This window comes from Salmo trutta, chromosome 29, assembly GCF_901001165.1.
Source record: "Salmo trutta chromosome 29, fSalTru1.1, whole genome shotgun sequence".
Taxonomy (NCBI): domain Eukaryota; kingdom Metazoa; phylum Chordata; class Actinopteri; order Salmoniformes; family Salmonidae; genus Salmo; species Salmo trutta.
Window position 1 is genome coordinate 32373149 of NC_042985.1, and position 26430 is coordinate 32399578.

The window sequence follows — 26430 nt, forward strand, 5'->3', positions numbered from 1 at the left end:
AAGTAAACGGGGGCTAAAATGTGTTGCATTATCTGGGGAAGACTAATGGAGCAGCTAAGAGTCCATCTCCCACTAATGTACGCCACACATACGGAACTGCTTACAAGAGTGATAGAATCTGGACACAGTTGTTCCCCACTGAAATTACACCCTAACATACGTTTCAGGCTTTTGACATTTCTCCAAATTTTGGATTTTTAGCACTCGCATTCAAATGTTGATGGCACTGATGTTGGTTTTCCTCCTGCTAGATTCATTTGCATATGTAAATTAACAATTGATATGGATCTTCCACTCTCAGATGAACATTTTGCATAGCAAATTGCCAAGCAAGTAATTACTTATTGACAGACTCATATTTTGGAGGAAATTATAACATGAGGTGGAAACAGGGCCAAGTTGAAAACCTCTGCTTAATCAATAGGTGGACATGAGTTGAGAGAGAGAGAGCACTGCCAATCAAGACTGAATAATTAACTTTGTGCTGCTTCAGATTCACCTCGTGTTGAGACTCATCATCATTATTAGCATCCCGTCCACCTTCAGCTGTGGGCCAAAGTTGGTTGGTAACACTGTTTCACTAAAGTACATTTTTATCCTGAAGATACTCCACCTCCTAACATGCATACAATCTTTAAGAACAGTTGAGAATAAAATGTGGGAGAAGAAAATGTGCACAAAATAATGTGTTTTATTCACCAATGTCCGAAGGCATGTTTGCCAGGCTCACATATCCAATCTGGTGATGGCTGGACTCCAAGGCAACTCTAACCAACCAAATGCACCATGTAACCTTGAACACGATGACCCCCTGTGACCTTGAACATTGGGAGTCACAAAAGTCAATAAGCAATTAATATCACTTTGGCCAGGCACTTAGAATTGTGACTGTGGACATTAGATCCTTTGTAATTATCTCATTCATAATCCTCCATCAATAATAATATTTCCTTTGTCTGCATCAGCCTTAATTGCGAAATATTTTCATTGTGTTTGCATCAGCCCTATTCCCCCTTTAATATCATCCTCCCTGTGAGAGCGGCGCCATGAGGAAAGAAAGAGAGGAAAAATCTTTGCAGCTGAGCTTTCTACCAAGTAATCGAATCCCTCAAAAATGGTTTCATTTTTCTTCATTTCTCTGGCACCACAGGACCTTTAAACAGACCTATGCACCAAAAGAAGGCACCATAGAACACAATTATAATTCCAATATAGTGTTGTAGAGAAAATGTAAACAGATAGCTGGCTGCAAAGCTTGTCCTCCTATTTTCCCAAAAGACTGGTAATAAAGTAGAACAGATGTAACAGTCGAAAGAGCTTTATACCTCTGTCCTTTTCTTGCTCCAGAAATTGAAAACTGTGGGCCAGTCAGATGCTAGGAGAAGAAGGGATACCCTAGATTTATGGGAGAGGGGATTTTGCCATGGGCGTTAATGTGGTTTGTAAATAGAATATAATGTATGAGTATAAATCGTGTTCTCCAAAGCTGACATGCCTGCTTTCCCATACAATACGTCTCTATGTTTTGTCACAGGCTTAATTTCAAAGTGGTTAACTGCCAGACTCCGAGGGGAAAATAAACAAACACAGTCCCCCCAGATATCTGAACAAGTGCAAATTGGAGGAAAACTTTGATTTATAGAGTGCTTGTTGTATATTGGCAAATCTGGAATTCTCCAGGCAAGATATGTTTATCCCCATCCATTTTGTCAGAATATTCTGTTTGTTGCATTCTGTCTTGGGGCAGAATTTGTTTTATGTCTGATTTAGTTTTCTTGTTTATACCCCAATCCTTACGATGCACAAACACTAGTGGGCTGCTTATCATCATTGTCTGGCTGTGGTTACAACTGCTGTATTAATGACTAGTGGTGAACGTTATGCAAGGCATACAATTAGTGCCTCAGGACAAATCATTGTTTTTGTCTTCGTGTTCAATGACCAGAAAAGTATATCTGAAAACAAATATTGCATTTTAGCAAAGAAATGACAATATTGTTAATTATAGTGTCTTTGCACAGTTACAGTTCTTTGCATATTTAATTGGAGCGGAAATGCCTCTGCATTTGTGGATGGGTAGAATATAGAAGATAAAACATGTCAAATAATAAAAGTATCCTCTTAGGAAGCATTGTGTTATGAGCCATTCGTCACCATGAGCAGAAAGTGTCCCTTTAAAATATGAATGCCAATTAGCAAAAACAAGTTCCATCCCCCAAACACATTAATTAGTCAATAGTTTTTGTTTATTTCCTTCTCGATTCACTTGTCGTTTTGTGGTAGTAATTAACAATAGTGTTGAGGAAAACACATTTCAAGATAGCTTAATTTACCCTGCTACTGATGCCTTGGGATTCATTTCCGCCTCAGACCATGTAGGCCATATGATCTACTGTCCTGACCTTTAGCATATGAATCCAATCTTGTGGAGTTAGTCACTTAGCCTGGGAGAAGGCTTCTGCAGGCAGTTAAAGTGACGATCCCAACTGGCCTAGCCCTCTGATGTGTGTAAATCAGGGAGCTAGGTCGGGCCAGGCACTCTGGCAAGCAGCTCTGGGAATGCCAGGCAGTGTGACTTCACTGTCTGAGAGGACTAGCAAGCCACTGAAGAACAAGTCATCCGTCTGCTCTGACACTGACACTGTAAAAGTTGTCCTCAGGCAAGGACTCCCTCTGTACAGCATGAGGAGTAGGTGTTAGCGGGAAAGTCTCATGGGCTCTCTCTTTTCCTTTCTTTTTCTCGCAAACAGACTCTCGCTCTCTCCCACACACACACACACACACACACACACACACACACACACACACACACACACACACACACACACACACACACACACACACACACTGGTACATAGAGTGGTGGCTATGAAGACGAGGTTAGTCTAGCACCATCTGCCATATACAGCAAGCTCAGAAAATAACAATCCATTTTCAACAAATCATTGCAGATTCTGTGAGTGGATTTGTTGATTTGTTGTCAGGGGAATTTATATATTGACTTCTGATCATCTGATTAGGATATGATGAGATTTGCCCCATTGTGACTTCAACTAAATTGACTTTATCTATTGTATATCATGTATTATAGCTATGCCTCATGTAAGTACCAGAAACCTATTGGTTTCCAATTTGTGACTGAATTATCCCTGTTTGTTTGCTAGTTTCTTTCTACCAGCTTGTCCCCTTGAATAGAAGTTGTATTATGTTGTGATCCCTCCAATAACAAGCTGTTTGAGGTCTAGCTGGTGCCCCAGTTAGAGAAGGGCATGAAGTTACTGTAAGTTAGTTTAATGGCGGGCGCCTGTTAACCGTTCATGCTCATGAAAAGGCTATGTTGAACAATGGCTAATCAAAAGCTCCACAGTATGAGTGACAGAATCAAAGTGGATCTGCATACTGGGGGAATTCTCCAACTTTCTGATTCTCTGCAATTAAGTCTGTTTGGGGAAAGAAAAGAAATGCGGTGAGGATTTCGTTCACCAGGCACAAACAACACGAGCACTTCTCAATTCTGCTGTGGTGCTTGTGTACATTATTCTCAACCCCTGGAGAGCAAGGAGTTGAGAGAATTAAAAATGAAGAGAGGGAACTAAAGGGTGGGGAGAGGGAAAAATACAATATTTTCACACCATTATTGTTGCAGAGCCTTTTTACAGCAGGAACAATGTTAGACAAATTATACATCGCTCAAGGAAACGCTGTTCTTCCTCTATTATGACCACAACAGACCCCAAATAAGAGCTAGGTTTTGAACTAAAATACTTGGAATTGATTGTTTCTGGTTTTAAAATGTCTTGGAAGAAGTATCTATATCTCCATTCATTTGCTCTAAATGTAACAAAATATGGCATTTAACTCTTCTTATCTCTCCCTCTATATACAACTCCATATTTGTTTTTTTTATCTACCCCCACAGGTATTTCAGGTCAATAGATTTCACCACCCCATTTCTGTGTATGTAAGCATTTTTGTAAGCATCTGGAGCGACTAAATGGATATTGGAACGTGTTATAGAAGCCAGAGGATCATTGGACAATGGTGAGATTGATGAGTGTTTGGGTGCTTTCCCTGTGACCCTTCCGCATCTGGCAGGAACAGAGTCAGGCAGGTGTGACAGCCAGAATCCATCTCCCAGTCAGGGGTAATAGGGAGGGGCACTCATACAGGGACAACCCCCTCCCCCTTCCTGTTATAGCCACCATTCCAGGAAGGACTCTATTTGCTTCAGTGTCTTCCAGTAGGCTATTGGTCTGCTCTCTTATATGATCAGGACAACTTATGGCATTTTTCTGACACGTTTGCTCTGCATAAGACTGTAGCTTTCAAGTAACTATACTAATTCCATAGTGTAGTAAAATATACACTACATGGGCAAAAGTATGAGAACATCTCCTCGTCGAACATCTCATTCCAAAATCATGGGCATTAATATGGAGTTGGTCCCCCGTTGCTGCTAAAACAGCTTCCACTCTTCTAGGAATGCTTTCCACTAGGTGTTGGAACATTGCTGCGGGGACTTGCTTCCATTCAGCCACAAGAGCATTAGTGAGGTCGGGCACTGATGTTGGGCGATTAGGCCTGGCTCGCAGTCGCCGTCCCAAAGGTGATTGATGGGGTTTAGGTCAGGGCTCTTTGCAAGCCAGTCAAATTCTTCCACAACGATCTCAACAAACCATTTCTGTATGGAACTCGCTTTGTGCACGGGGGCATTGTCATGCTGAAAAAGGAAAGGGCCTTCCTCGAACTGTTGCCACAAAGTTGGAAGCACAGAATTGTCTAGAATGTCATTGTGTGCTGTAGCATTAAGATTCCCCTTCCCTGGAACTAAGGGGCCGAGCCGGAACCATGATAAACAGCCCCAGACCATTATTCCTCCTCCACCAAACATTACAGCTGGCACTATGCATTTGGGCAGATAGCGTTCTCCTGGCGTCCGCCAAACCCAGATTCGTCCGTTGGACTGCCAGATGATGAAGCGTGATTCATCACTCCAGAGAACGTGTTTCCACTGCTCCAGAGTCCAATGGCAGCGAGCTTTACACCACTCCAGCCGACGCTTGGCATTGTGCATGGTGTTCTCAGGCTTGTGTGCAGCTGCTCGGTCATGGAAACTCATTTCATGAAGCTCCCGACGAACAGTTCTTGTGCTGACGTTGCTTCCAGAGGCAGTTTGGAACTCGGTAGTGAATGATGCAACCGAGGAAAGACGATTTTTACGTGCTACGTGCTTCAGCACTCGACGGCCACATTCTGTGAGCTTGTGTGAACTACCACTTTGCGGCTGAGCCGTTGTTGCTCCTAGACGTTTCCACTTCACAATAACAGCACTTGCAGTTGACCGGGCGGCTCTAGCAGGGCAGACATTTTACGAACTGACTTGTTAGAAAGGTGGCATCCTATGATGGTGCCACGTTGAATGTCACTGAGCTCTTCAGTATGGGCCATTCTACTGCCAATGTTGTCTATGGTTGTGTGCTTGATTTTATACACCTGTCAGCAACGGGTGTGGCTGAAATAGCCGAATGCACTCATTTGAAGGGGTGTTCACATACTTTTGGTGATGTACTATATTTTAATGAATATGTTATAAGGTAATGCATGTATATTCTGAAATGTACTGTACTGTACTTTATCCCAAGATAACACTACAAGACAAGCTCTGTTTCATAGGGTATTTTCAGCATATCATATTTAAGTTATTTAATACTGTAGTAGGGAAAGTGACTAAATGCAGTCATGCAGAGTCTCTCTCTTGGAGATAAAAGCATCTCTGTGCCGTGTGGCCGAGCAGCATTGTTCGAGTGCGTAACTCCGGAGCCCTGGAGTGTAGCCCTGTCAGTGGCATGGAAAATCCCTTTGTGGCTCAGCTCTGATGTAAATCACAGGTAAGGGGAATCTGAGCCTGGCTGATGTACGGTACCAGCAGTGTGCTGTGAAATCTCTGTTGACATTACCCATAGGCAATTCCAGACAGAGAGAGAAAAAAAGACACATGAACAATTCAAAAAGTTAGTTTTGACTCCTGTCTCTTCTACTATGGAACTGAATTTGCAGCACTAAGGATACCATCCCTGACAGTAACTAGTTAAAAAAAAGAACTAATTTACCTGCTTGTTCTTACATTTACAATACCCTAAAGACCTAACCTGTTTTCTTGTTTTTTCTTGGGTAACCTTTAAACAGACTAAGATATTTTCCAGATTTGATGGGGAGAGAAAAATAGATAACTTTCAAATGAAGTGAGGTAGCTAGGATGAGCTACATGAAGCGATTTCCTTGTTCTTTGACACCGTAGGGAGAAATAAATGACTCTCTTTCTGTAGCATATAACAATATTTAGTTGAAATTATCAAGAGTGAAGTGCTGGACTAAAATGGGAGCACTTTATAGGAACGTTCAGGACCTTGTCTGTTATTTTGCTACATTCTTTTGAGTGGTGCAGTGTGATGTAAAAGGTCAGCCGTTTTGCCATGGGATAAAGTTATGTAATCCTGCGTATTTTCTCTCAAGTGACAGAGCATTGTGAACTGTGTCTCAGAGCTACAATGATAATGCACTTAGATGGCTGAGTTATAAAAGAAAGAAAAAACAGCATCACTGCTGTCTGTGTGGGGGGGTATGGTGATGTCTCTTTCCCTAGTCAATGGTTCCTTGTTCTCAGCGGTGTGAAACACATACACACAAGCATGACTCACGCAGTCAGTCCACTCGGAGGTGATGTGACATCTTCAAACACAGCTTTGTGTAATTCCACATTCAACTAGACTATCTGCGTTGACGGCGCTGCCTAAGTGAGGGACCTTTTCTCTCCACTAGCTATCTGAAGGGAGCTGCCAGCTGCTGCTGTGAAGAGCACTGCTTAATTGTTTTCCGCTACAGCAATGCATCCTTTTCTTTTGTTCACCTAGGAACATAAAATGGAGCTGTTATTTGCATATCTAATGACAATCGAAAAGCCAAGCTTCTTAAGGTGGGAAAAATTTAAATCTGACCAATAACAGCAATGTTTGTAGATTTATTGCATGCCTCCAGATACATCTCTCTCTGATACCTATACATGAAATATCCCAATGGAGAGATATGCAAGCCATGTTTCTATAGAAAATACAGCTTTTGCTGTGTGTTTATTGCTGGATTGTCTACTTAGTTTAATGTTCCTGCTAGCCACAGGGTACATATTCTTGTTTTTAGTGCACTTGTGGCATATTATTCAGTAGTACATACTTACAATGTAGTCCAACAGAGAAAGCTCTAAATGTAGTTGTCCATGACGCTTGGTCAAGCACTCAAAGTCAATTCTTTTGTTATTGAGATGTTGCACAGGTGGGCGTCTGGAGTCGCAATGGTCTGACTCTTTTTTCCGTGGGAGGAAGCTCTAAATAAAGGTTGTTGCATTGCATATCGCTCTTAGTGCTTCGTAATGTATGTCATGACTCATTGTACAGAACATGGGGGTTTAGTCCTCTAGAAGTGTACTGGTTAAACTTATCGTAGAATAAGATTCAATGATTTACTGGAATTATTATTATGATAAATGTATCATTAGCATATTGTCACGCTGATTGGTTGATAGGCTGTTCGATAGGCTGTTTGAGAAGGTTTGAATCCTAAGCAACCTGCTTACACATTGTTTGAAGTACAATAGACCAACATATGTAGCTACTTTAGTAGGTCAAAGCTGTGTGCTGGAAAATCTTGGTAGAGCATTTAAAACATTGTTTTTGTGTTTAATAGACATATGACTTAATAATAGTGTGTTTCAATGTTGACCATGTTCTGTGAAAAAGTTTTAAAAAATCCCATATTATTTTATTTTATTTTTATTTCACCTTTATTTAACCAGGTAGGCCAGTTGAGAACAAGTTCTCATTTACAACTGCGACCTGGCTAAGATAAAGCAAAGCAGTGTGACAAAAACAACAACACAGAGGTACACATAAACAAACGTACAATCAATAACACAATGTTAAAAAATTGAAAAATCTATGTACAGTGTGTGCAAATGTAGAAGAGTAGGGAGATAGGCAATACATAGGCCATAGAGGTGAAATAATTACAATTTAGCATTAACACTGGAGGGATAGATGTGCTGATGATGATGATGGGGTGCAAAAGAGCAAGAGGATAAGTAATAATATGGAGATGAGGTAGTTGGGTGTGCTATTTACAGATTGGCTGTGTAAAGGTACAGTGATCGCTAAGCTGCTCTGACAGTTGATGCTTAAAGTTAGAGAGAGATATATAAGACTCCAGCTTCAGAGATTTTTGCAATTAGTTCCAGTCATTGGCAGCAAAGAACTGGAAGGAAAGGTGGCCAAAGGAAGCTTTGGGGATGATCAGTGAAATATACCTGCTGGAGCACGTGCAACGGATGGGTGTTGCTAAGACGACCAGTGATCTGAGATAAGGCGGGGCTTTACCTAGCAAAGACTTATAGATGACCAGTGGGTTTGGTGTGACGAATATGTAGTTGGGGCCAGCCATCGAGAGCTTACCGGTCGCAGTAGTGGGTAGTATATGGGGCTTTGGTGACAAAACAGATGGCACTGTGATAGACTGCGTCCAGTTTGTTGAGTAGAGTGTTGGGGGCTATTTTCTAAATGACATCGCCGAAGTCAAGGATCGGTAGGATAGTCAGTTTTACAAGGGTATGTTTGGCAGCATGAGTGAAGGAGGCTTTTTTTTGCGAAATAGAAAGCCGATTCTAGATTTCATTTTGGATTGGAGATGCTTAATGTGAGCTTGGAAGGAGAGTTTACAGTCTAACCAGACACCTAGGTATTTGTAGTTGTCCACATATTCTAGGTCCGTCCAGAGTAGTGATGCTAGTCAGGTGGGAGGGTGCGGGCAGCAATCGGTTGAAGAGCATGCACTTAGTTTTACTAGCATTTAAAAGCCGTTGGAGGCCACGGAATGAGAGTTGTATGGTGTTGAAGCTCATTTTGAGCTTTGTTAGCACAGTGTCCAAAGAAGGGTCAGATGTATACAGAATGGTGTCTTCTGCGTAGAGGTTGATCAGAGAATCACCAACATCATTGATATATACAGAGAAAGGAGTCAGCGCGAGAATTGAACCCTGTGGCACCCCCATAGAGACTGCCAGAGGTCCAGACAACAGGCCCTCCGATTTGACACACTGAACTCTATCAGAGAAGTAGTTGGTGAACCAGGTGAGGCAGTCATTTGAGAAGCCAAGGCTATTGAGTCTGCCGATAAGAATGCGGTGATTGACAAATCCAATCAAATCAAATTTATATAGCCCTTCTTACATCAGCTGATATCTACATTTTACATTTTACATTTTAGTCATTTAGCAGACGCTCTTATCCAGAGCGACTTACAGTAGTGAATGCATACATTTCATACAATTTCATACATTTTTTTATTATTATTATTATTTTTTTTGTGCTGGCCCCCCGTGGGAATCGAACCCACAACCCTGGTGTTGCAAACACCATGCTCTACCAACTGAGCTACAGGGAAGGCTCTCAAAGTGCTGTACAGAAACCCAGCCTAAAACCCCAAACAGAAAGCAATGCAGGTGTAGAAGCACGACAGAGTCGAAAGCCTTGGCCAGGTCGATGAAGACGGTTGCTCGGAAACCAGATTGCATAGTGGAGAAGGTGCGGTGGGATTCAAAATGGTCGGTGATCTATTTGTTAACTTGGCTTTCGAAGATTTTAGAAAAGCAGGGCAGGATGGATATAGGTCTATAACAGTTTGGGTCTAGAGTGTCTCCCCCTTTGAAGAGGGGGATGACCGCGGCAGCTTTCCAATCTTTGGAAAGGCTAGTAATAGGGGTTGCAACAATTTCTGTGGATAATTTTAGAAAGAGAGGGTCCAGAGAGAGGGGGACTTTACAGTGTCCCAACACTTTTTGAAATTTGTGCTACAGGAAGCAAATTTCTGTTTGAAAAAGCTAGCCTTAACTTATCTGATTGAGTATATTGGTTCCTGATTCCCTGAAAAGTTGTATATCGCGGGGGCTTTTCAATACTAATGTAGAACGCCACAGGATTTTTTTGTGCAGGTCAAGGGCAGTCAAGTCTGGGGTGAACGAAGGGCTATATCTGTTCTTAGTTCTACATTTTTTGAATGGGGCATGCTTATTTATGATGGTGAGGAAAGCACTTTTGAAGAGCAACCAGGCATCCTCTGCTGACGGGATAAGGTCAATATCCTTCCAGGATACCCGGGCCAGGTCGATTATAAAGGCCTGCTCGCTGAAGTGTTTTAGGGAGCGTTTGACAGTGATAAGGGGGGGGTCATTTGACCATGGACCCATTACACACGCAGGCAATGAGGCAGTGATCGCTGAGATCCTGGTTGAAGACAGCAGAGGTATATTTAGAGGGCAAGTTGGTCAGGATGGTATCCAAGAGGGTGCCCATGGTTACGGCTTTATGGTTGTACCTGGTAGGTTCCTTGATAATTTGTGTGAGATTGAGGGCATCTAGCTTAGATTGTAGGATGGCCTGGGTGTTAAGCATGTCCCAGTTTAGGTCACCTAACAGTGCGAACTCTGAAGATAGATGGTATAATAATTCTCTGTAAATTAGAGTAGGCCTCAGCTACGTTTCATCTCAACAGTCCAACATGAAGAACAGCAGCTCAAATGTCTAAAGTGCAATTCAGAGTCCAAAGCTGCGGATAGCTCGGTGGTCCATTGTGACATATCCATCTGACTTTGCAACCACCATCCGCTGGACTCACAGCCCGACCACGCACCTCCCCAACATTCCTAACCGACGTGGTGACGGTTGGAGAAATGGCTTGAGACGTGCCAAGAATTTGAAAAGTATTCAAGTTAATGGTCCAATATTTAAAAACACTGGTGTGTAGATGCGTGTACGTTTTTGGACTCTGATAAGGACTTACTACGTAACAATGTGTTGCTTGTAGTGGTGTCATTTACAAGATCACATTGCATGTTGTACTGGAGAATGAGATGCCTATCTTCTATCTTCTAGCTAATTCATTCAGTTGTTCAATAATTAAAAAACAAAAGAATGTTGAAATGTGAATTACAAACCCAAGCAGCGCCATCTGGACAGCAATAACAATCTATCATAACGAAATTATGCATCAAATTAGACTTGCTACAGGTTCCATCTGTACCTTGCAAAATCAATCTCATTCTGATTTGAGTAGGTCAGCTGTGTGAAAAAATAAAACAATTTGCTCCTTGATTATTGTTGTTTTGTTCTGGCTTCTCCCCCGGCTTCTGGTGTATATATTTAGGCTCATAGGTAGGCTAATCATACTGTGGAGGAGGTTAAAGCTAAAACCTACCCCCGTTTAGAACACCGCACGGAATCCATCTCCTAATGAATTTTTACTGCTACGGCTTCTTTGTCTCTGCACTCTACATAATGCAGAGGTTCCTGCTTGGGCTTAGACCTTTTTACACAGATTCTCAGAGAATGCATTTGTAATAGGCTATACAATGGATAGAGATACTTATTGTGTCAAGTGCCTTGACATTATTTTATAGTTAAATATTTTTTATAGCACACTTGTGAAGACGTCAGTAGCAGATTGATTGGCTCAGTGTGGGAAATTGTAAGAAATTAAATGAACAGGGGGAATGACTCTACAGTGAGGGAAAAAAGTATTTGATCCCCTGCTGATTTTGAACATTTGCCCACTGAAAAAGAAATGATCAGTCTATAATTTTAATGGTAGGTTTATTTGAACAGTGAGAGAGAGAATAAGAACATAAAAATGCAGAAAAACGCATGTCAAAAATGTTATAAATTGATTTGCATCTTAATGAGGGAAATAAGTATTTGACCCCCTCTCAATCAGAAAGATTTCTGGCTCGCAGGTGTCTTTTATACAGATAAGGAGCTGTGATTAGGAGCACACTCTTAAAGGGAGTGCTCCTAATCTCAGTTTGTTACCTGTATAAAAGACACCTGTCCACAGAAGCAATCAATCAATGAGAGTCCAAACTCTCCACCATGGCCAAGACCAAAGAGCTCTCCAAGGATGTCAGGGACAAGATTGGAGACCTACACAAGGCTGGAATGGGCTACAAGACCATCGCCAAGCAGCTTAGTGAGAAGGTGACAACAGTTGGGGCAATTATTAGCAAATGGAAGTAACACAAAAGAACTGTCAATCTCCCTTGGCCTGGGGCTCCATGCAAGATCTCACCTCGTGGAGTTGCAATGATCATGATAACGGTGAGGAATCAGCCCAGAACTACACGGGAGGATCTTGTCAATGATCTCAAGGCAGCTGGGACCATAGTCACCAAGAAAACAATTGGTAACACACTACGCTGTGAAGGACTGAAATCCTGCAGCGCCCGCAAGGTCCCCCTGCTCAAGAAAGCACATATACATGCCCGTCTGAAGTTTGCCAATGAACATCTGAATGATTCAGAGGACAACTGGGTGAAAGTGTTGTGGTCAGATGAGACCAAAATGGAGCTCTTTGGCATCAACTCAACTCACCGTGTTTGGAAGAGGAGGAATGCTGCCTATGACCCCAAGAACACCATCCCCACCGTCAAACATGGAGGTGGAAACATTATGCCTTGGGGGTGTTTTTCTACTAAGGGGACAGGACATCTTCACCGCATCAAAGGGACGATGGACGGGGCCATGTACTGTCAAACTTTGGGTGAGAACCTCCTTCCCTCAGCCTGGGCATTGAAAATGGGTTGTGGATGGGTATTCCAGCATGACAATGACCCAAAACACACGGCCAAGGCAGCAAAGGAGTGGCTCAAGAAGAAGCACATTAAGGTCTTGGAGTGGCCTAGCCAGTCTCCAGACCTTAATCCCATAGAAAATCTGTGGAGGGAGCTGAAGGTTCGAGTTGCCAAACGTCAGCCTCGAAACCTTAATGACTTGGAGGAGATCTGCAAAGAGGAGTGGGACAAAATCCCTCCTGAGATGTGTGCAAACCTGGTGGCCAACTACAAGAAACGTCTGACCTCTGTGATTGCCAACAAGGGTTTTGCCACCAAGTACTAAGTCATGCTTTGCAGAGGGGTCAAATACTTATTTCCCTCATTAAAATGCAAATCAATTCCTAACATTTTTGACATGCGTTTTTCTGGATTTTTTTGTTGTTATTCTGTCTCTCACTGTTCAAATAAACCTACCATTAAATTATAGACTGAACATTTCTTTGTCAGTCGGTAAATGTACAAAATCAGCAGGGGATCAAATACTTTTCTCCCTCACTGTATAGGGATAGTTTCTTACATAACAAAGGTTATTCCCTCACTATAGCATGTAAGGCCTTTAAAGTGTACTCCAGAATCATTTTCTCTCAGCAGGCGGACAGTCTGAAATACACCCTCCTCACACACACACACATATGGACGCACGTACGGACACACACGCACACACACACTACAAACTCCTCACACACACACACACACACACACAGGCGCACACATGCACGAACACACACACGTACACATTACACCCTCATCACACACCACACTCGCACACACACACACACACACAACATATTTTCATGGATGAGCACATCTAATTGCATTGGCCTCTTAGACTAAAGGTAGCCGAGTCATTTGCTCTGTGATCTTTTTGCCTTTGAATTAATCTTGTGAAGCAATAGTCTGGCTCAACAATAACACAATGGCCGCCATTTCTTCCTCTTCTCTTTCTCCATAGGGTTCTGCATTGAGAAGTTGCACCATTCAAGACAGTGGATCTGACTGTAATTATTGTACCTCTCATTGGTGGAGTAGTGTGGTTCTCACTGAGGACATTTTTGTCAGATTTGATTAAAATGGTACTTTCATGGGATGGACTGCAGGGAAAATTGTCCCCAAGAATAGCTAAGTGTATCATATATCATGCATCGAGCCATCTGTTCCTTAAATTCCAAATGTTATTGCAATATTTAGAATTACAGATTATTCATGTAGGTGTAATTAACAAATTCAATCTTCCTAATGAAAAAGTGTCTATATAAATTGCTAGAATTTTTGCTCAGAATCAAGTAACTACATTAAGTAATTACTTAGTGTAGCCTTAAGGTAAAGTGGAATATACTTTATATACATTTGATGCCATGTTTTTAGTACTACAGCCCCTATGATGACTGTGGCCTCATACAGTGAGAAATTATTACAGTGAGCAATATGGACATCGTATCTGACCCTTTATCTGATTGTGATCCGATCATATGAGAACTCGTAAATAGTAATTCAACTAGGAAATAATAATTCTCATTATCATACCAGCTGTAAACAGGGTTTCAGTCTGTTCACACTTGCTCACATGTTGCGTTAGATACAGTTGTAGTCGCAAGTTTACATACACCTTAGCCAAATACATTTAAACTCAGTTTTTCACAACCCCTAACATTTAATCCTAGTAAAAATTCCCTGTCTTAGGTAAGTTAGGATAACCACTTTATTTTAAGAATGTGAAATGTCAGAATAATAGTAGAGAGAATGATTTATTTCAGCTTTTATTTATTTTATCACATTCCCAGTGGGTCAGACGTTTACATACACTCAATTAGTATTTGGTAGCATTGCCTTTAAAATGTTTAACTTTGTTCAAACATTTCGGGTAGCCTTCCACAAGCTTCCCACAATAAGTTGGGTGAATTTTGGCCCATTCCTCCTAACAGAGCTGGTGTAACTGAGTCAGGTTTGTAGGCCTCCTTGCTTGCACACACTTTTTCAGTTCTGCCCACAAATGTTCTATAGGATTTTGGTCAGGGCTTTGTGATGGCCACTCCAATACCTTGACTTTGTTGTCCTTTAGCCATTTTGCCACAACTTTGGAAGTATGCTTGGGGTCATTGTCCATTTGGAAGACCCATTTGCGACCAAGCTTTAACTTTCTGATTGATGTCTTGAGATGTTGCTTCAATATATCCACATATTTTCCATCCTCATGATGCCATCTATTTTGTGAATTGCACAAGTCCTTCCTGCAGCAAAGCACCCCCACAACATGATGCTGCCACCCCTGTGCTTCATGGTTGGGATGGTGTTCTTTGGCTTACAAGCCTCCCCCTTTTTCCTCCTAACATAGCGATGGTCATTATGGCCAAACAGTTATATTTTTGTTTCATCAGACCAGAGGACATTTCTCCAAAAAGTACGATCTTTGTCCCCGTGTGCAGTTGCAAAACGTAGTCTGGCTTTTTTAACGCGGTTTTGGAGTAGGGGCTTCTTCCTTGCTGAGTGGCCTTTCAGGTTATGACGATATAGGACTCGTTTTACTGTGGATATAGATACTTTTGTATCTGTTTCCTCCAGCATCTTTACAAGGTCCTATGCTGTTGTTCTGGGATTGATTTGCACTTTTCGCACCAAAGTACGTTGATCTCTAAGAGACAGAATGCGTCTCCTTCCTGAGCGGTATGACGGCTGCGTGGTCCCATGGTGTTTATACTTGCATAATATTGTTTGTACAGATGTACGTGGTACCTTCATGCGTTTGGAAATTGCTCCCAAGGATGAACCAGACTTGTGGAGGTCTACAATTTTTTTTCTGGCCTGATTTATTTTGATTTTCCCATGATGTCAAACAAAGAGGCACTGAGTTTGAAGGTAGGCCTTGAAATACATCCACAGGTACATCTTCAGTTGACTCCAATAATGTCAATTAGCCTATCAGAAGCTTCTAAAGCCATGTCATAATTTTCTGGAATTTTCCAAGCTGTTTAAAGGCACAGTCAACTTAGTGTATGTCAATTTCTGACCGACTGGAATTGTGATACAGTGAATTATAAGTGAAATAATCTGTCTGTAAACAATTGTTGGAAAAATTACTTGTGTCATGCACAAAGTAGATGTCCTAACCGACTAGCCCAAAAAACAAATTTTAATGACTCCATCCTAAGTGCATGTAAACTTCCACCTTCAACTGTATCAATTGGATACCCACACACAGATACCCCACATCCTCATTTGTAGAAAAAAAGCAAGTATTTTTGGATGAATTTCACCACACAAATCAGCATATAAGGATTTAAGCTTCCAGAGCGAACAGCACAAAGAAACCCTGCCTAATTGAGCCTTGCGATGAGATTCAGATGGGGAACTGCTCTGACATGCTAGACGCCAGCTGACACCCAGCCTTACAGGGTGACAGGGCCCCCTCTCCCTCATACTCCCTCTCCCTGCATAGAGGAGCAGCACATGCCCTCTCCACCACTTGCCCTGACAAGGAGCAAAATCATTAATTCCCCTTGTAGGGCTTAACGCCACACTTAAGTGTGGAGCCTGAGGCCGAGGGGAATGAGATGTTTCTCATTAGGATGCACTATTGTTCCTCCGATTGCTATAAAAGCTCATCTTGAGTATGGAGTGACATATTTTCTCCTGAGCTTGACAGTAAAAGCAGCCCCATGTGGCAGTGATTGGGGGTACAGTGGGAAGAGGGTATGATTCCCCTCATTGTGCATTGAGATTCATAATGAAGCAGTGAACTATAATGCAGGCCAATAAGCGTGACGTCTGAGTTCTTACATGCAGAGGGGTTTCTAATAAACATAGATAAATAGATGCATGATGGGAAGTCCGGATATGTGAGCAGTTTTCATTATCATGCAAGGCTGCGGTTGTGACATTGCTATTGGGTTATTTTCCACTCATTAATCTACTTATGCTTATTTAGTGCAGACTTGGTCTTAAGTGCAGTTTGAGGGTTTGAGTGGTTGAGTGTCTGTACCATATAACATTATCATTGCAATTGCAAACGTGGACAGAACAGTTTTAATGAACACAAAACGGTTAAGGTTAAGTGTTCCCAGAATGTCATTGTTTGCCGGTGCAGTTTTGTTGCCTTGCTAACTTGGTTAATGATAGACAGCCTTGTCAGCCCCTTTTCTTTAATTCTCCTCTCTGATGATTACTTGTGCATTGTGGTGTAAAGATTGTCCTACGAGAGGGAAAGAGGCACCATTTACACTGGACAGTATGCACTGTATCTAGAAACATTCTGGTGAGAGTTGGTTTCTCACTGCTTACTATACATACATTTATTCATATGATGGGGGGGCGACTGATATTTATTTTTGTTCCATGATAGAATAATTGATCAAATTATGCAAGGAAGACTTCATACCGTGTACGATTTTTCACACACTTGCACACACTTGCACGCACGCACACACACAAACACACACACACACACACACACACACACACACACACACACACACACACACACACACACACACACACACACACACACACACACACACACACACAAACACACATAGAGATAGCCTCCAAGTAAACTGACAGACATTCATTTGGGCTCATTTAAAGGGTTTTGTAGTGTGTGGAATGATGTGAAGCTGTTGTGTTAATGAGCCACATCTTTCATGTGAAACGATGGCACAATTAGGAAAACAAAAGTGCAAGGTGTGACAATTTAAGTGAATGTGCTTTGTCAGTGTCTGTGAACAGCACCTTTGAGACAGTATATGCATAAAACGGGTTTATAAAACAATCATGGAGGCTTTATAGAGGTCTGGATTTTTGTACACACATTTTACCGTGTTACTCTGTCCCCAAACATGGTCTCAAAGGAATACCTCTGGCAAATTTCAGGGCAGAAAATGAAATGGAAGTTGCTGAATAGGATGTTCTGGTGCAAGATCTTTACAAAAATACAAATTAGAAAAAGCACTGCTTCTGGCCATGTTTCAGACCGATGCTGAACATTGTCCAATTTGCAAATGTTCTACTTTATGATCCCATCCCCCCTGCAATCCTTAGTCACTTACATTTGGGATCAAGTTCCTAACATAAGGATAGAATAAAACCAGCCATATTCGCTCCTCATTTGAAAAAAAACTGTCTCTTACCTTGGAGCTCCATTTCTGTTATCATCTTATTCCTTATGAATCTCTTTAGTCGTTTGAAACATGAAAAGGGTTGTCTGTACTTGAATCCGCTAATGTTCACACAATGTGTGCTCGCTTGCCAGACGGCAGTGTCAAAGACCTTGACAGGTGATTCTATACATAGGCAGTGGTGGAAAAAGTACCCAAATCTCATACTTCAGCAAAAGTAAAGATACTTTAATAGAAAATGACTCAAGTAAAAGTGAACGTTACCCAGTAAAATATTGAGTAAAAGTCTTACGTTTTAAATAAACGTAAGTATCAAAAGTAAATGTAATTTCTAAAATAAACATCAAACCAGAATGCAGAATTTTCTTGGGGCACACTCCAACACTCAGACATAATTTACAAACAAAGCATTTGTGTTTAGTGAGTCTGCCAGATCAGATGCAGTCGGGATGGCCAGAGATTTTGTCTTGATAAGTGTGTGAATTAGACAATTTCCCTATCCTGCTAAGCATTCAAAATGTAAATAGTACTTTTGGGTGTCAGGTAAAATGTATGGAGTACAAAGTACATATTTTCTTTAGGAATATAGTGGAGTAAAACTAAAAGTTGTCAAAAATATAAAGTACAGATACCCCCAAAAATGACTTAAGTAGTACTTTACACCACTGTACATATAGGCAATGAAAGTGTTTGATGTTGGTAAGAACAAAAACCTCTGGCCATAGAGTATTTTTTGCACTAATGTGTGCTGGCATTGTTATTTGTATACTGTGCTTCATGATAAGATAATAAAGCAGACATGACCCACTTTCTATTGTGTATCAGTTGACCATATGTTTTGTTCTCAGTGGGCCTCAGTTATCAATATGTACAAAGAAAAATGTTTATGACTACGCCAGTTGAGCCAACATTGTTTTTCAACATAAAACTCTTATCAGTTAACTTAAAGATTATGCCAATGATATAAGAATACATTGTGAAACTTACCAATTCATTCATTTTTTTTCAGCTACACACAGATTTGGATGTTGGCAGCACACCAATAAAGTATGTCCTGGCTGGCGAAGGGGCGGGTACCATCTTTGCCATCAACGAGATTACGGGAGATATTCATGCCATGAAGAGACTGGACAGAGAGGAGAAGGCAGAGTACACTCTTACAGCACAAGTCACTAACAGAGACACCGATCAACCCCTGGAACCGCCCTCAGAGTTCATCATAAAGGTGCAGGATATCAACGACAATCCGCCACAGTTCGTTGAAGGCCCCTACCGGGCCTCTGTCCCAGAGATGTCTCAAGTGGGTAAGTCAAGTGAAGGCCTTCACTTCTCTTTCTGCAGGCATAAAAACGAATCACTACATCATTTGAGAATGTAATCTTTATGTATGTGTAATTGTAGGGTATTTAGGTAACTATCGTGATATTTAATAACCCATTTTTTTGGGGTGTATAGTGATGACAACATTGGACGTCATTATAATACAAACATAGAACAGATTTTTGCCTGACTTTTCAATTACGTGTTACCATCATGAATTCCATGTTGTCATATTAAATATGGTCCTCAGCGTTGAGTAGTAACAATTCCTGCAAGGGGATACCATATACAGTACCAGTCAAAAGTTGGATTAAATTTATGTTTCTCCTCGTCAATCTACACACAATAACCCATAATGACAAAGCAAAAACAAGTTATTATAAAGTTTAGCAAATTTCTAAATAAAAAACCCCAGGAAATATCACATTTATATAGGTATTCAGACCCTTTATTCTGTACTTTGTGGAAACTCCTTTGGAAACGCCTCGAGTCTTCTTGGCTATGATGCTACATGCTTGGCACACCTCTATTTGGGGAGTTTCTCCCGTTCTTCTCTGCAGATCCTCTCAAGCTCTGTCAGGTTGGATGGGGAGCGTCGCTGCACAGCTATTTTCAGGTCTCTCCAGAGATGTTAGATTGGGTTCAAGTCCGGGCTCTGGCTGGGCCACTCAAGGACATTCAGAGACTTGTCCCGAAGCCACTCCTGCGTTGAACTGGCTGTGTGCTTAGGGTCATTGTCTTGTTGGAAGGTGAACCTTCGCCCCAGTCTGAGGTCCTGAGCACTCTGGAGCAGGTTTTCCTGAAGGATCTTTCTGTACTTTGCTTGGTTAATATTTCCCTCAATCCTGACTAGTCTCCCAGTCCCTGCCGCTAAAAACATCCCCACAGCATGATACTGCCACCACCATGCTTCACCGTAGGGATGGTGGCAGGTTTCCTCCAGACGTGGCACTTGGCATTCCGGTCAAAGAGTTCAATCTTGGTTTCATCAGAGCAGAGAATCTTGTTTCTCGTGGTCTGAGAATCCTTTAGGTGCCTTTTGGCAAACTCCAAATGGGCTGTCATTTGCCTTTTTCTGAGGAGTGGTTTCCGTATGGCCACTCTACCACAAAGGCCTGATTGGTGGAGTACTGCAGAGATGGTTGTCCTTCTGGAAGGTTCTCCCATCTCCACAGAGGAACTCTGGAGCTCTGTCAGAGTGACCATTCCGAACCAAGGCTCTCCTCCCCCGATTGCTCAATTTGGCCAGGCGGCCAGGTCTAGGAAGAGTCTTGGTGGTTCCAAACTTATTCCATTAAAGAATGATGGAGGCGACTGTGTTCTTGGGGACCTTCAATGCTGCAGCCATTTTTTTATACCCTTCCTTAGATCTGTGCCTCGACACAATCCTGTCTTGGAGCTCTATGGACAATTCCATCGACCTCATGGCTTGGTTTTTGCTCTGACATGCACTGTCAACTGTGGAAGCTTATATAGACAGGTGTGTGCCATTCCAAATCATGTCCAATCAATTGAATTCACCACACGTGGACTCAAATCAAGTTCTAGAAACATCTCAAGGATGATCAATGGAAACAGGATTTACCTGAGCTCAATTTCGAGTCTCATAGCAAAGGGTCTGAAAACATATGTAAATACAGTATTTCTGTATTTAATATATTTGCAAAAAATTCTTAACCTGTTTTCGCTTTGTCATTATGGGGTATTGTGTGTAGATTGATGATGGAAAAAAATATTGAATCATTTTTAGAATACGGCTGTAATGTAGCAAAATATGAAAAAAGTCATGGGGTCTGAATGGTTTCCGTATTAACTGTAGTGTGCTGTTCTCAATTGAAATGCTCATTGTATTTATCCGTGAGTTTTGACAGTGAAGTGAGGGGAATTGCTAGTAGTGGGGTGAAAAGCAAAGTGCTAGTTGACTGCAGAGACTGGAATTTGCCAATGGGAATGCAATATAAAAATGGAAGTTGGTGGCTTTTGTTATTTCTTTTTTTTTGATCACTGCTGATTAATTAAACATTCACCAATGTTCTCTTGTTAGCTTGAAAGGCTTTTTGAAACGACTTGTTTCCGTCTTTTTAAGTTTTTATGTGTTGTGGCGTTATGGAAGGAATCAAAAGCTCTGGACATAAAGACACAAACAAACATTCAGTGTTTTTTCATCTCCCGTCTCATATTCATCAATCTTTTGTGTTTAATTTCTATCACACTAAAATGAGATTTTATATAGAACTCACTGATGCTCTACTTTCGTGTTGTGCTTTAAAATTCCAATAAAGTCTACTGCGGAAACAGATGAAAATAAACTCTTATTAACATAGAGACTGTTGGATTTCTAACAAAAACATAACTCAAAAGTATTAAAAAGAGCTTGAGGTCAATTCCAAAACCGTAAGCTGTTATTTGGAGCTTTATCAAATAAAGGTTAGCTTTTCAAATGTTTGGGCTGACATGCCTCTCATGGTACACATTCAAATATAGGCTATACAATGCCCCAGTGTCATCACAACCTTGGCAGGCAGTTACCACTAGAAGAAAATATATGTGACGTGTGCTGGTAAGGTCTTCATGTTTCCAGTGTGCAGGCGAACACAAAGGTTAATAGAACATGCAGGAGAATGCCTTGTTCTTTCTGAAGGTGAGCTGGATAAGAATCGTAGCTTTGTTCACTTCATATTATATCATTTATTGAGTAACAAATAAAATAAAAACCATTTACAGTTTTGGTTTTGTTATTGGTGTACTAACATTCTCCATTGAAAGACAAAAGAGTGCAGAGTACATGTCATGACATTTATTTTACTTGTGTGAATTCAACCTATAGGGGATTCTCCAGTTATCTTACTCTGATCTGGTTCCCTGATAGTAACACTTAATGATCTCATTCTAAGAGGACATTAGAAAACAACATTTTGGGGGGGAATTATGTATTTTTTTATACCTGACTGCATGTCTTAAACATTATCTCAAACAGGAAGTTATTGGGGTGTCTGTCGTATTCATTTTTATTACATCTTCCTATCAGCCTTTGAGTGTAGGCAAATACATTTTTGAACAGGCACCAAATGTCCTGATAAAGGTTTTATATTATTATACATTAATATTTAATACACTATACTCATCCATGAATGTTTTGATACTGGAAGTGTGAAAATTCTGTATGTATATTCATGTTATTTATATATTTCAATTTGTCTTAAATTCTAAATGAGTTTATTACTTATTGGTATAGGTCTTCTCACAAGGGGAATTATGCATCATTTGTACGGATTGGACAAATCTCATTGGATTATTGGATCTGTTTTCTTGTTAATGGGGTCTTTGACTTTAAGGCCAAGACAAGCAAGCAAATTCCCCCACTAGGTCCTCCAACCATACGCTGGAATTATAGAGCTCCCTGCCTTCTGGAGCTAACAGGGGGATTGTGATGTAGTTTAAATTACAGAGTCTGCTTGAAGTGACGATTCAGGTAATTAGAATCAGGTCGTCCAACCCTCCTCTCTACCAAAGAAAGGGTGTGAATGACAATAATTGCTACACAGAGAAATAAACTTGGAAAGTTGTTTTGCCACCTAAAAATCCAACGTGAGGTCTCGGGAGCCTTGCCTGTGCCTGCTTCATTATCAAGGCGATTAATAAACTGGTGGAGAGACAGATGGCATGTCGCTCCTCAGCCCTCCTCTCCTCGCAGCGCGGCCGCTCTCAACCCCCTGTAAAATGAGCCTGTGTACAGAAGCACCAGGCGTGCAAACGTGTCAGGATCTGCTAAATTGGAGCACAGACATGAAATTGAAGTGACATTAATAGATTACCTGGAGTTCATTTGCATTTTGAAAGTTATTATGAACGTTGGTAACAGGACTAACAGGCGTGGTCTGTGGCTCTAATGATATTTCTGATTATGCATTGATCAATGATGGCAGCTTGGGAAATAAGTAAAGAGTTGTCGTCATTGATTTTGACTTGATCAAGGAGAGACGTATGGAAATGAGTGCTACATGCGGACTTCCATTGGGCACATTATCATATAGTATACGTACATTAGACACCTCATTTTAATATTAACACAACTTCCTAAATGAATCATATACAGAGTGAAACATAACATGTTTTTATATCAAAGCATGTGAGGAGAGGCATCGATCACAAGTGAAAAAAGCAAAGGGACATAGGTGAAGACTCAGATATGGGTTACATTAGTCAACTGTGAGATGCTCGTACACACAATATTTCAACACATTACAGGTGTCAGATTCATATCAGGACAGCAGGGCTATTTTGATGCTATTCCACGCTCCATTTAGGCCAGATGTGTTATACATTTTCCTTCCTTGATGTCATCAAACATATGATCAGATCTTGGTAGTATAACGCTGATCTTGCTGTCAATTCTGAACAAAACCGTGGCTTTGGAGTAGTGGCAGTGGAACATTATAGCTTAATTGGAGGGTCATAGTCTTATCTTTGAAAACATACATTTTTAGACCATGGTCTTCAACTGTAACAACTTGGTGGAGAACATTGGTGGAGGGCTTCTGTCTGGTGTGACTCGCCTTTCTGATTCAGGACTCTAGGTTCTGGCAGATGGGCAGGGAGGCAGGGGGTTGTGGGCCTTTGACACTGTGTGCAGCTGGGCCATAGCAGAGTCACATCTGCCGTGCAGGCCAGGCATGGTGCTGTAGAAGGCCCATGGCCTCAGCTGAGGCAGGGGTCAGGCCAGTGAACCTGGAGTGACTCTCTCAGCCCAGCCAGCCCATTCGGTGCTGCTAAATAGGGATAGGACAGGAGTCCAAGGCAGAGGGGACTTCACAGACAAGCTGGGCCTAGCTGTAAATAACTTGCTCCTTCTATTTCACCTTATTCTGCGTTTGGAGTGTTCTTTCTCTCTCTCTCTCTCTCTCGCTCTCTCTCTCTCTCTCTGGTTACCTATGCTTATATACAAATCTATATTCATCTTTTGAAACAGCCTTTTGATATGGCTTGTTGGATGATGGAAAACAATTTCAAGTTTTGGGAATTTGTTGTTTTGTCCGACAAACAGTGTGAATATGCAGAGACAACAGGCATTGTCTGGACTGGTTCTGCCATCATTCAATTGAATCAATCACCTAGCTGACGCATCTGTCGGGTTGTACCAAAATAATGAAAGAGCACACACACGCACGCACGCACACACACACACACACACACACACACACACACACACACACACACACACACACACTGACTCACACATGACTTATTCATCACGTTATTTATTATCCAGCGTAACTCTGAATTATGCATGTAATATGATGAGTCTCTGGTCTTTCAAAGCCTCCTAAGGCATTTGTTCTTTGTAGCATACGGTATGTAGGCTTTCTATGTAGCATGCACTCTGTGGCACACCTAACATACCAACAACTGCATTAACACAACTGTGCCCTGCAGTTCCAAACTTGCTGTTGTTTGCGTGTCATTTGGCCTGCTACCCTGTGTGGCTGAGCCTGATCTCTCCCTCTCTAATACCTCAGCTTGGTCTTCCTTGGAGAGTGAACAAAAACTACAGGCTCCCAGGTAATGATGCCCTTCAATATGTTCTGCATAAGATTGGCTCTGCGGATGAATGGTAAAGAGCTCAATGAAACGAAGGACAAAACCCCCGACTGGCGCTTTTCAAAAGTCACCCGGCCATGAATCCCCAAAAAAACGAAGAAGAGATAAGAGACAACATGTGATAAAAGAGAGGGAAATGAATGAGCTGAAGTGTGTTTTTGTCCGGGCAGCTCTTGTGGTGAGAGGAAGGTACATAAACACCCATGGCCAGCGCTAATGGGTCTGGGCAGCATTGTGTCGGCTGGAGTGATGCGACTGATCCCCTTTGACCAGGTAATCAGTACGATGCTCGACACTGACATTATCCCTCTCATGATGGAGAAGGGAGGGATGGAGAGCATGCTGAGAATGGAACATGCTATATGTGATACTACAGGCCTAATCAAGGCCCAGTGTATACAGTAGCTGCTGTCATATGATTTACATTGATATTACATTTATGTTGCCTAGCTTTTTACATACTTAATTTAGCTGGCAAGCGTAGTCCAGTTCTCACATGTAAAAACACAGTGAGGTGCTCAGTCACCTTCCTAACATACATATATATATATATATATATATATATATATATATATATATATATATATATATTTATGTTGTAATGAACACAATGGGAGACAGAGAGCTGGTTTCAAGTGCAGGGCACAGCAGGTGTTTATTGGTAAAGGACCACAGGAAGAGGCAGGTGGCTGGGTCCAGGGGCAGGCAGAAGGTCATACACAGGGGGTCCAAAAAGTCAACAGTACAGGCAGGGAAAAGGCTAGTAACGAAACTATCAGACACAGGAAGTAGAAGTGTGTCACTAAACAAACAATACCTCACAATGATGGGGTGTAAAGAACTGAACTAAATAGTGTGTGATAATGACATACAGGTGTGTGAACAGGTGATCAGAATTCAGGGGATTGGGATCTGGAGAGTGAGCTGCTTTCAGGGGATCTATGTGTTTGAGAGTGTGAGCTGGAAGCAGATGTTCATTTACATTATTGACATTTGCATGGAAGAGATGACTATGTGAGAATGCAGTTTTACATGAGCAAAGTTTTATTAAGCATATTATGAATTAGGCTTGGGTGATATACTGTTTGTACCGTATACTGGCCGGGGTATTTTGAAATTGATGGTATGATTTTAAACCGTATATATATACTGCTCAAAAAAATAAAGGGAACACTTAAACAACACATCCTAGATCTGAATGAAAGAAATAATCTTATTAAATACTTTTTTCTTTACATAGTTGAATGTGCTGACAACAAAATCACACAAAAATAATCAATGGAAATCCAATTTATCAACCCATGGAGGTCTGGATTTGGAGTCACACTCAAAATTAAAGTGGAAAACCACACTACAGGCTGATCCAACTTTGATGTAATGTCCTTAAAACTAGTCAAAATGAGGCTCAGTAGTGTGTGTGGCCTCCACGTGCCTGTATGACCTCCCTACAACGCCTGGGCATGCTCCTGATGAGGTGGCGGATGGTCTCCTGAGGGATCTCCACCCAGACCTGGACTAAAGCATCCGTCAACTCCTGGACAGTCTGTGGTGCAACGTGGCGCTGGTGGATGGAGCGAGACATGATGTCCCAGATGTGCTCAATTGGATTCAGGTCTGGGGAACGGGCGGGCCAGTCCATAGCATCAATGCCTTCCTCTTGTAGGAACTGCTGACACACTCCAGCCACATGAGGTCTAG

At 41.5% G+C, this 26430-nt stretch overlaps 1 protein-coding gene across 2 annotated transcripts in view; it reads left to right on the forward strand.

Annotated features, from left to right (window-relative positions):
* The window catches only part of LOC115167410 (cadherin-8-like), a 73243-nt gene that overhangs the window by 12483 nt on the left and 34330 nt on the right, over positions 1–26430 (forward strand). For both annotated transcript variants that reach the window (XM_029721815.1, XM_029721816.1), the window contains exon 3: positions 18824–19118. In XM_029721815.1, the coding sequence (XP_029577675.1) occupies positions 18824–19118 (295 nt within the window). The remainder of the gene's footprint in view (positions 1–18823; positions 19119–26430) is intronic.